General features: G+C 31.7%; 1 protein-coding gene across 1 annotated transcript; it reads right to left on the minus strand.

Moving 5' to 3' along the window:
• Positions 1 to 899: 899 nt before the first annotated feature.
• Positions 900 to 6393, minus strand: LOC103493090 (uncharacterized). The gene is made up of 5 exons (XM_008453715.3): positions 6248 to 6393; positions 5993 to 6133; positions 5448 to 5910; positions 3982 to 4109; positions 900 to 1637 (listed from the first exon to the last, which is right to left on the minus strand). Exons 2-5 carry the CDS (start codon positions 6068 to 6070, stop codon positions 1176 to 1178), a joined length of 1131 nt encoding a protein of 376 aa, XP_008451937.2. The 5' UTR covers positions 6071 to 6133; positions 6248 to 6393; the 3' UTR covers positions 900 to 1175.
• Positions 6394 to 11659: the final 5266 nt, after the last annotated feature.

An 11659-nucleotide genomic window follows, 5' to 3' on the forward strand; every position in this document is an offset into this window, starting at 1 on the left:
CGACGCCATTTGCACTTACACCTGCCCTCTTCTTATTGGGTTCTTCTTTCTTCCAATTTGACTGTCCTTTTCCTTCTAATATTTCTTTCTTATCAATGCCCTTCTAAGTCTCTTTCCACCAATTATCATGGGGAGATTGAGGTTTTCTTAAAAAGATTATTTGTTTGTCCATTAACTTTTTTTTAGAACAATAAAGATGATTACAATTTATAGCCATTCCTAGCTTCCATTTTCTTATTTTCTTCAAAACAATTTTTTTTTTTTTTTTTTTTGTTCCTTGTCTCTTTTTTTTTTTCTTTTCTTTTCTTTTTATCCTAATCCGTAATCATATTTCAGAAATTCTTTAAAATGTTAGTAAAAAAAACATATAAATAAGTTGTGAATGATAAAATAATATTTTTTGTTATAAAGTTAGAGAAAACTGAAAACATGAACAATAATAATAAGGTTGACTTTGTTGTTCTCAAATATTTTACGTGATTTTAGAACCAAGGAAGACAACGTTTCCATTCTCACAAACTAGAACACTTCAAAGATGGAAAGAATGACCTCAAAAGTATTAAATTGCAAAAATGAGAAATAGATTTCATCAAATCAAAACCACAACAAACTCACCCCATAATTTATAACCCAATTTATTAAATTAAAAGTTGTAATTTAAAATAATTTGTTGCATGTACATAACTGAACTATCATAAATATAATTTCCATCGTTGAATCAAATCAATAGGAACAAAGGGTGTTTCTTTTCTTTTCTTTCTTTCTTACGCAAAATACACTAGCATATATTAACTTTATCGAATAGAACTATACCCTACATACAATGGAATGAAGCATTAAGTAATAATAAACCAAAATTATTCTCGTATCCTTGATAGAAATTGTAAGGACAATTCAACTGAGAAGAAAATATAAAAGAGCTTCTGATGCAACACATTCCTCGCCAATTCAATAGCTAAATGTAAGAGAAAAATTGAGAGATAATACTTACATAAGTTGGATGCAAATGCAATAACAAACATAATGCTTGTCGGTTTAAAACAACACAGCTGTACTTAAGAAAAGGGTAAATGGGTGTACCAAAATGTACATTGTATGATGAAATCACGACCGAAAACCACAGAGAATCGGATTCACCCTCTACGTGTATGAATGTGTGAAGCTAATACTGGTGACTAATCTTTCCAGCCATCCTTATTCAACCGTCGTGAGGCGAGGCCTTTCGATGAAAGATTTGGAGTAACGGGCAAGGAAGGTGTGTGTGGTGTCTCATCATCCCAATTGTCATCCCAACTGTTTTCCCATCCATCGTTATTGTCAGCAACGGCTTTGCCTCCAAGGGAAACAGGGAGCTCCATGTCCAGCCTTTGATATTTAGAATTGCTACTTACGAAATTCTTACGACGAATGGTAATGAACAATGAAACAGCTGCAACTGTCAGAATTACACCAAAAGCTAAAATTGCGATAACATGTGGTTTTGTGAGGTAGCTGAACCACGAGGACTTGGGGACATTATCAGAATCTTTGGCATTATTGTGCGCAATCAGATCCCTAAAATCAAGACTACAATGGCCGCTACTTGCAGTCAGAATGATAGTACTCCCATCTCCTCCATCGCCGATTGAAACTTTTACCTACATAATTTGATTGTTGGGATGTGTATATTACGACGAAACTTTAGTACATGTATCTTACAATCAGCAGATATTCCATATTACTAAAAGGCATATTTTACTACAATCTAATTGTCATCGGGATACTTGGTGAAATAGTAGTCAAACATATCAAAGAAATAGATGAGATCTTTTATTGGATTTTAATAGTGGGCTATAACTTGTTGACTGTTCCTTCAATGAGAACTTGTTAGCTGGATTGTCAGAGAAGCATAAGACCAGTATGACCTCGAAAATGTGTACAAACTTCTGGGTGTTCTGCCGACAGAGTGATAACTGACACTCGAGGCAAACCAAGTTATCACTCTTATCTTCTTTAATGTGTCAGAATTAGTAGAAGAGCCTTGACAAAGTTCTTTAATATGATTTCAACGTAAGTGCGGAACAAAGAATTTTCAACTTTATGCGATGTCTTCTTCCCTCAAATTACAATATTTCTTACATTGTTCTAAGGTTAATTTCACACTCTTAAGTTTGGCTTGAAGTTTAGCCAATGTTGTAAGGTTAATTTCCCTAGCCACGATTCAAGTGCTATGATCGGAGAGAAGGCATGGTATGTGGAAGTTCAGATAGAAGAACGATTTTCACTATACCAAACTGACCAAACTTTTGAACCTTTAATGGAGTTTTATATCCGAAATTCTTTGTATATGTTCCTTTTTTTTCTTTTTCTCGTCTTTTTCTAATTGAAGTCAATTTACAATGATATGAACCAAGATGTCTCTGTGTTACCTCCAGATCCAATCACATGTTCAAGAGCCAAGAAGCTAAAGATATCATTGAATTCTCCCATATAAATAAAGATGAACTCAATTGAGATGATTCAAGAGACAACTAATGATGTAATTCAAAGTAGGATATTTTCCCAAATGAATTCTCTGCCTATTGTGGCTAAGAGAATTGATATTTATTGATGAATTTGAAAGGTTGTTACAGGCAGTTAGATGGGGGTTCGTTACAAAGTAGTTAAACAGTTGGGGAGTTAGAATAATTAATCAGTTAGCTGATTGGTTTAGTCTTATTAGCTATCTTATTACATCAACTAACCAGAAGCTCTATAAATGTTTCATGTGCTGTTCCACAAGATAAAATTGATCGAGTTTTGTAAATTTCATTAGTGTTATTTTATTTGCAAACATACCTTATTTTTGGTAATCTTTTTATTTTTACACCCATGTTTTATTTGGGTTTTAGTATTTTTGAGTTAGGGGTAGAATGGTTAAGTAGGATAGATTCTAGGGGGGAAAGGGAATTACAGTATGTTGGTTTCTTGAATTTTTTAATGAAAAATCCATGATAGATGATAGAGCCTCATCACCATCCTTCCCCAATTCTTGAGACAAGGTTACATACCAAAAACATTCATGTAAGTCTAATCATTTTCTTGGTGGAGTGTTTGAACTTGGAGTAAAAAACTAGTCCTCCTTATCTCTTGGTCCTCAATTAAAAAGCAATTCAATTCTAATTCCTTTCCTTTGAATTGACATCAATTGACTTCGGGATTTTGGAATTTGTTGAGGTTCTCAACAAAGGTTCCTAATTTATAAATTTCCAGAGTTTTCACACCGGGAAAGCTTAATTGTTGATCCGTTGGCTCTCTAGGGAGTGCACATTTTATCCTCCCATTTCTGAATCCTTTCCGTTCTTAATGAAATACTTCTCTAATCTCCTCAGAAGTGTGAGAACCTTCCTATTCTTGCCAATAAAATTATCTCTCTTGTAAAAACCCTGATCTCTCATAGTCATAGTAAGTCTGCAGTCCATTGAATCCAACAATAACAAAATAGATAAACAAGCATGATACTAGTAAAACCAATTCACAACAAATAACTACTAAACTGGAAATATTTCAGAAAGGTGGAGGGATGTGTTCTTTTCCTATGGTCAGAGAGCAAAAATACGAGTTTTATAGAGAATAGGCTTATATGTAGAGTTGAAAATTAATAGATAGAACATCCTTTGTTACATTTCGGGGAGGCTCTTCATCTAGGGAAAGTCAAAACTACTCTCCTGCCTCCACATTCACTAGCTTGATATCTTTTTTGAGACGCTTGGGAGTTTAGGGAGGATGTTTTATCATCCATGTTCTTTGCCTTGAAGGAAAAAAAAATTTGGGTTTTGTGCATGAAAATTTGGCATATAATGTAACAAGGAGCGAAAGTCCCAGCAACAAGCATTAAAGGAAAAGATGATTGGGGATACGTTATCCATTGATCTTTTCATCACAATAACCAAACATCTAACTTAAACATCTCATTATTTAAGGCTACGATTTCTTAAGCATCATATGAAATGGTCTAAATACCTTTTTATCTTCTTTCTCTTGAAGTTGAACTTCACTCTTCTCCAGATGAACAAAATCTGGGGCAGAAATTTTCACAGTAAGAGGACCTTTTCCTTTGTTCTGGATTAGCAACGAAAGTTGAGGAGAATCTGCAACATTGTATACACACAAGAATGTAAGATTCGAAAATAAATACAACGTATTAACTGAAAAAATAGAAATGATTAATAATATGAGAACTTTTATTGTGATGAAGTGCAAACTAAGAAAAGGTAATAACAGCTGAAAAATGTTAGGTTCATGTAATTGTAACCATATGTAAATTTCGATCTGTAGCAATCCCATTTGTTTATCACAATGTAACCAATATGTGTAGCATACATTTAAGTCCAAAAAAGAACTGCCCTAGGCCTGCAAAGATCAGATTTGATATCGCATTAGATATCAATTGGTCCACACATTTTCTTTTAATATCCATGAGTACCCAAGCTAGCTTATGCGCACCTCGACTAATCTCATGGAACAACCTACCGAGCCCTAGGTAGTTGCCCATCATGGATTGAACCCATAACCCTCTTATCAATTAGTTGTCACATTCATAACAACGCCCAGATGCCAATTTGTCAGAGGAAAGCACATCTAAGATTTGAAAGATTTTGGTTGGCTAAATAAAATTGGTTATTACTCAGAGAAGTTAGATTGGAAAATGATGTCCACATAGGAAAACAGCATTGAAATAGAAAAAGAGAATCTACAACTGCCATCATCACCTTAACAAACCCACCCATCTATGCTTTTTGACTTAAAACTCCATGAACCTTAATGTGGAAAAAATATAATAAATAAATAAATGAAGCTCAATACAGCATGTGCCTTTATAGTGGGTAAAGCCCTAACCCACCTATGCCTTGAACCTTTAGAATTTGCTCAAATCAAAATTAAGATGATGTTGGTAAGAGAGTCTAAAACTTTAAAAGTGAAGATCAATACAACATGTGCCTTTGCAGTGTTTAAAGTCCTAACTCAACTCTACCCTTGAACATTTAAAATTTTACCAGGTGCTCAAGTCAAAATTAAGATTAAGTTGTAAAGGGAAATCCAAAATTTCTAAATGGGAAGATCAATACAGCATGTGCCTCGACAGTAGTTAAAGTCTTAACTCATCTCTGCCTTGAACCTTTCGAATTTTACCAGGTGCTTAAGTCTATGTTGTAAAACTAATACTCATGATGTAATCTGATTTCAAGTTATACCGTGAACAAGATTCTGTAGTAGCTCCCCCTCCCCAAGAAAGCCCCACATTTTAAATTAAGAATATGGAAACCTATTAGAATCATCATCACATATTAAGAGAAAAAATTTATACAGAATAAAGAACGACCCTTTGCAGAAATAAATTGGGTAAAAATAATTGGAATGGTTACAGAAAATAACTGAGAGCACCATATTTAGTAGCAAATTTAAACTCAATTGTTGTAAATGCATACCATTTCCTGGAACTCGCAAGCAAGCAACCAACCTCTTTGCCTCATCAGTGCATTTATTTGATGAATCACAATCCTCACCTGAAGAGCCATCATTTCTTTTCGATGTTGAAGATACTGTACTTTCTCCCTTCCCACTACTCTTAGACCCTTCCTTTGAAACTGAATTATCCACCGGCTTCCCCTTTTCTTTCTCTCCCTTATTCCTCCCTTCCTCGCCTATACCATCGTCCTTCTTTACTTTATCAGCACCTTCTTTCGATACTGTTTCACTTTCAGGATCCTTCTTAATTTTATCCTCACGGTTCTTAGCACCCTCCTTTGAGACGCTTACTTGATTCTCAGATTTCTTTTCCTTACCAGCAGAAACAGAATTAAGATCCTTATTAGACCCGGTGTCTTTGCTTGCATCATTTCCTTTATTCACTGTTTTCGAATCTAGACCATTGTTCGCACTATCTTCCACCTACATTCAAATCCATCGCCAAGGATACGCTAAACAGAAATGATAAATTCAATCCTACAGAAGCGAAATGAACCTCTAGTACCTTTGAATCAACACGAGTGCAGTAACAAATTAGCAGCAGTAAAAAGAATCCAACCGAAATGCGAAACTGAGTCTTCATAACGTCAAATGTAAAAGAACAATAAGATTTTATTGTCTTTGCACAAACATCGAACTTTATTTGCTAGAAACAGAAAGTAAAGTGAAATCAAACGCCATGGATGAGCGAGAATAACTAGTAACTAAAAAACAAAAATAAGAAGAGGAAATCAGCGGAGGAAACTAAGACATAGCTCACCTAATTGAAGACGCCAAATGATTCCATGGCTTGGCTCGATGAGGTCACCTATGCTTCTGAAAGAAGCAATGAAGAAAGCAGAAGGAGCTCGATGGTAGGGCTCGAGTTCAGCTGCAATTTTGAAAAGTATCTGGAGAAGGAAAACGAACGGCGTTGACTGTCCGGTCAACTCTAATGTACGGAAGCCCATTATCGGCCCATTTCTACAGGCCCATTGTCAAGATAAAACAAAGTGGGCTTAGGGGGCTTCAAATGATGGAAATTTTGTATTGAGATATTTGCAAAAATATATGATTAACTATATAGCATTGTTAAAAAATTATCATTGAGCTCACTATATAGCATAGTTCAATAAGGGTAAGGGGATTCAACTCTAAACCTCTTTACTGACGTCCTTTCATGGAGTCCTACTAAATTGATTTTATTTATCCTACAGATTTATTTTCATTTGAAATTTGGTCATTCACTATCTACGACGGTCCTTCCTAAACATCCATGAATTAATGCCTAAAATAGTCTATTTCTTAATTGACGGTGATCGTGACAAGGAGATGGAGTTTCTAACTAGACTATCACGTCGTGTGCTCGTTGAGCTATACTTGTTTTGAAATTTTTTGTTTAATATGGAGTTGGTTTATTTTTTTTTTTTTTTTGGTAGTATTAATTATGGTGTATTAAATGTGAAAAAACGGGTGAATCTAACAGAGGCACAATATCAAACACTATATCGCTTACCATAAAAATAATAGCACATAAATTGACAACCCAGTATGGTGCAAAATCACCTATGTCTGGGGAACAGTGTGCTTGGTAAAATAAAACTTCACTGTTTAAAGAGTTTAGCAACTACAACGAAAGTACTCATCAGACAGCCTCCCTCTACAGTGACTCCCGTTTAGCTTGTTCTTCAATGTTTTAACTTAGGCTTCCCATAAGTTTGAGCTTTCCTCACTTCCACGATATGCTTGTTCAAGCTTTGTATGAGATCCTCTCAATACAATATGCTTCGGTTTCCCCTATGAGTGAGATTCCCTCACAATCACTATATTTGGGCTCCCCCTTAAATACTATGTCAAAAGAGAACAACCTCTCAAGATCTACAATGACAACTTCAAAAACAATCTCAATGAGAAACACAAAGATACTCAATAACAATATATGGAGGTTGAGGCTTAGACACTAAAAATGAAAAGAGTACCATGTTTATATATGGCTAGCCTAGAGAATATTAATTTAGGAGAGAATGACTATTCCTTGCATGAAAAAAAGTAAGAGGCATAAACGGCTGAACAAAGAGATCTAGGAAATATGCAAAACATTCTTTCATATATGGAAAGAATATTTTGTTGAAGATGTTGTCCAACGATCCCAATGCTATTACCAATGTCTTTGACATGTTATCCAACATGATGCTCAAATTTTATCTTTAACAAAATTAGGCTTAAAATTAGGTAACCAAAGCAGTAACAAAATGTATGTGTACTTCTTCTACAGATTGTTATTGACAGTGATCAAACTACCCTTTTTCTTGTTCCAAAGGTTGTAATTATGGATTGAATCAAATAACTTGTCTAATATAAAACTTACTCTATTGCTTTTTTCTCATAAATTATTTAAAAAAATAATAATATCTCAACAATCCATTGTTTATTAAGAAAGTCTTCGATCAAAGAAAGTTATTCGAAGAACATTATTTATCACAAAATATATTAATCAAAATTAGTTTAAAAGTAACAGATAACTAAAATTATTGATGATGAAAGAAAAATTAGGCACACCATATAATTAAAGAATATATATACAAATATATAAAATAAGAAATAATAAAAATAAAAACTAAGTGCCAAATAGAGAAAGCAAAATCTAATTATAAGGTCATCAAGACTTTCTCTATTTCATGCCGACCTTATAATATACATAAAATCCAAAAGACAAATTGCAACTTATACAAATACTTTTTATTCCATAATGTCACAAAAGATTAAGGGATTTTTATTTGATTTGATTTCAAAAATTATTAGGTTACTTCAAGACAAACTCCATTACATCTCTTTAATAATGCCCCCTCATTTCATTGCTTTTTATTCTTCTTCTTCTTCTTATATGGTGTCATTTCACACTCTTATCATTTTTTTTTTCTTCTTTCTATTGTGTCATATTATAAATATAATCAATCCTTTTTGTTCCTATTTTTAACCCAATCAAATGCTTTTCAATCACTAATTTTACTCCCAACTCTTATTTAACTCATTCAATATTTAAAACACCAATAAATACATTTTTATGTTTATTAAATTTTTGGATGCTCTTGACTAAAAATGATTTCTAAATATCATAAACAACATTGTTATCTCAAATCAATCAAGTATCGATGTCAATAGTGGTATAGTTAGATAAAATATTTAATTCTACACTTATAATATCAATGTAAATGAATAATTGACAGAAAAAGTAACTTTTTGATCCTTTTTTGACAATGATAAATTGTCTTAGAAAATGTTTCCGTGGTAAGTAACTAATATCAATAAATGTAATTTATTGTATCAAAAAGTCATTAAATAACCAAAAATATGACTAATATTTCATGTGTCAGTCACCCACTTTTCACGACGGTGGATTCAAAAACAAAAAAAGAAAATTAAGAAATGTATCAATGATAAATATTTAAAGTCATGAAAACCTGTTTTTGTTATAGTCTTATTAAAAATGAAATGCTAAACTAAATGTCGATAGTTATTATGGATTTAATACATACAATTTTTAATTTAGTGGATTGCGATTGTTAGAATTATATTTATGAACTTTTAACCTAATCAATTGATCGTATTTACTCATTCGTTTGTTGCAATGGGTTCTGGTAGTTTGTCAAATTTTATATTTACCTTTTTTGTTAGCAAATTAGTATATATATATATATATATATATATATATATATATAGATTTTTTATTGAACTAATAATTGAAGAAATTTAAAGTTTTTAAATAATGATAGTGATAATAATAATAAATATAAATTTTAAGAAGAAAAAATACATTTGTATTTATAACAATCATAAATGTGGTGGCTGTATTTTAATTGAGTAAAAGTATTATCCCGCGGCTGTGACTGTGACACAAGGTCATGAAACGGCGGTTTAATCTCAATGACTGCGTGGCGTCGTTTAAATGGAGGTGATGCATGAAGCACGTGCACAAAACGATGTCGTTTATAGTTAGGGTTGAGAAGAGAGGCCAGGGAACATCACGTGGAGGGCCTGACTATTGATTGTCAGAGTGCACGTGCTTCCACATGATCATAATTTGATGGTCCCTTTAGAATGGGCCACGTGTCCACACCATCCCCGTGATGAGCGGCATTCTATCGTTGGCTTTGTTGGTTTCGTGTAAATAACACGAATGAAATTTGTTTCTCTCAAGACTAAAAGAACGACTCCTTTTTAAAAATAAGAAATTCTACCTACCAGTTCTACCCAAACCAAACTTATGCTTTTGAGATAAGATGATAAAGTCAATTATTTGTGATCAGTTGTAAATCATAATATGATATCATATCATATCATATCGTCCCAAAGTTCATTTTTTAATGCTTATGTTTTTTAATGAATATCGTAGCTTTTCTTTTTTTTTTTTTTTGGACTAATGTAAGGTAAGAAGAAAATAACATTTTGGTTAAGTACGATTGTTTTTGTAATTTTGCGTTTTAGTTTTCTTTTTCTTTTTTTAATTATTTTTTTAATGCCCGACCCTGACGAGTATTATTTACCTCTTATTTTTCTTCTTCAATAAATTAAAAGTTCTCTTTCTCAAACTTTTAAAATTTAACCCAATCCAATTTCATTCTAAAATTATCCATTTATACACTAAACCAATGATTATATATATTTAAATTTTGAACTTTGAAGTTGTATTAATTAAAATCTCAAACTGATATTTGTATCAATTTAAATCATAAACTTTTATAAATCCATCAAATTGAACCCTAAACTTACACAAATATATCAATTGAAACCTATGTGCATTCAATATGATATAATCCATAGTTTAAATAGATACAGCCACGTAAGTTTGAGGTTTAAATAGACACTTTTAAAATTTCAAAGTTTAAATTGTCATGGGTATTAATTTAAGGTTTAAATTAATAGAATCCTCAATGTTCAAGATTTAAATTGATATAATTAAAATCTATATCTTTTTTCTAAAATTTATTCGATTTTGTTCATATATATTCACTGGATTAATTTTAACAATGCTACTGTCCAAAGTTATTATTTTTTTTCATTTATTAAATACTAAAATTTATTGCAAGAGTATTAATAGTTAAGATTTTCTTTTAAGAAACAAAACTAGCATTGAGCACTAAATTTAAATTTATTAAAGTTTACCGTTAAAAATACAAAATCTATTAAGCAAATGTTAAAATATATGAACCAAAATGATATTTTAAATATAAGTTGTATTATAAGATCACGAATATAAGTTTTTAAAATATTCAACGTGATTAATATACATGTTATTATATATATAGGTTACAAGCATTCTCAACATTAGTCCGACCATATAATGAGCATTAGAATGTGGACCACAAAATAATTTAACAATGATCTCTATTTAACGTTAGATCAACTTGATTAGTATCTATTAAACAGATTAATTGGTCTCTAAATATATTTTCATATTACACTTGCTCGATGACGATAATAATAACAATAATAAGTTCATTCAACTCTACAAGACAATCTAATGTTATGAGTCTATTAAGCTAAAAACTACCTTTATAGCATATTAAATATTTTCTCATTTCAACGTCTTCTTTACGATCTCATTTGAAAGAAATATTGTTTAAATATGAACTTCATTGTCATAAAGATCCATTAAAATTTCAAATGATATGCTGACATTTCTATGTTTTTTAAATATATATATATATATATATATATATATATAAAATATGTAAAACGTAAACCGTTAAAATTAGAATTAAAAAATAAGTAGTGATGGAAGAGGGAAAAGGAATCAAATTTCAAAGTTGGATTTGGATATGAAAGAACAAAAAATTTGGGCCCTCCAAAATCAATGGCAGTTAAAGTGTGGAGGACAATCTTGGAAGCTTAATTCAAGGGATTTTTCCCTTTTTCTTTTATTTATCAGTTAATCATATTGGAGAGGAACTTTAACCCAAAAAAAAAAAAATCACTTAATAAAGATATTCCATATTCTAAAATATCACTAGCCTCGAATCGAAAAATTAAGAAGTTGACGAAGAGTACACATAAGACCATTTTATAGAGATCTGTAAAAGTAGTTAGAGAGGTAGTAGAGTGTCTTTTTCTATATATCATATGGTTGAGTGGACTCAGATTCGAGCAACCATGTCTTTGTTGTTTTTGCTTTAAATTTTTTGCAAAATTTTAG

This window comes from Cucumis melo, chromosome 7, assembly GCF_025177605.1.
Source record: "Cucumis melo cultivar AY chromosome 7, USDA_Cmelo_AY_1.0, whole genome shotgun sequence".
Classification (NCBI taxonomy): Eukaryota; Viridiplantae; Streptophyta; class Magnoliopsida; order Cucurbitales; family Cucurbitaceae; genus Cucumis; species Cucumis melo.

Bases quoted from the DNA above. Each gene is read 5' to 3' on its own strand.
- LOC103493090 (XM_008453715.3), bottom strand. From the start codon at position 6,070: ATGAAGACTCAGTTTCGCATTTCGGTTGGATTCTTTTTACTGCTGCTA. The intron at 5,911-5,992 runs GTACTAGAGGTT...ATTTGAATGTAG, and splicing joins GCACTCGTGTTGATTCAAAG to GTGGAAGATAGTGCGAACAA. The intron at 4,110-5,447 runs GTATGCATTTAC...ACAATGTTGCAG, and splicing joins CTTGCGAGTTCCAGGAAATG to ATTCTCCTCAACTTTCGTTG.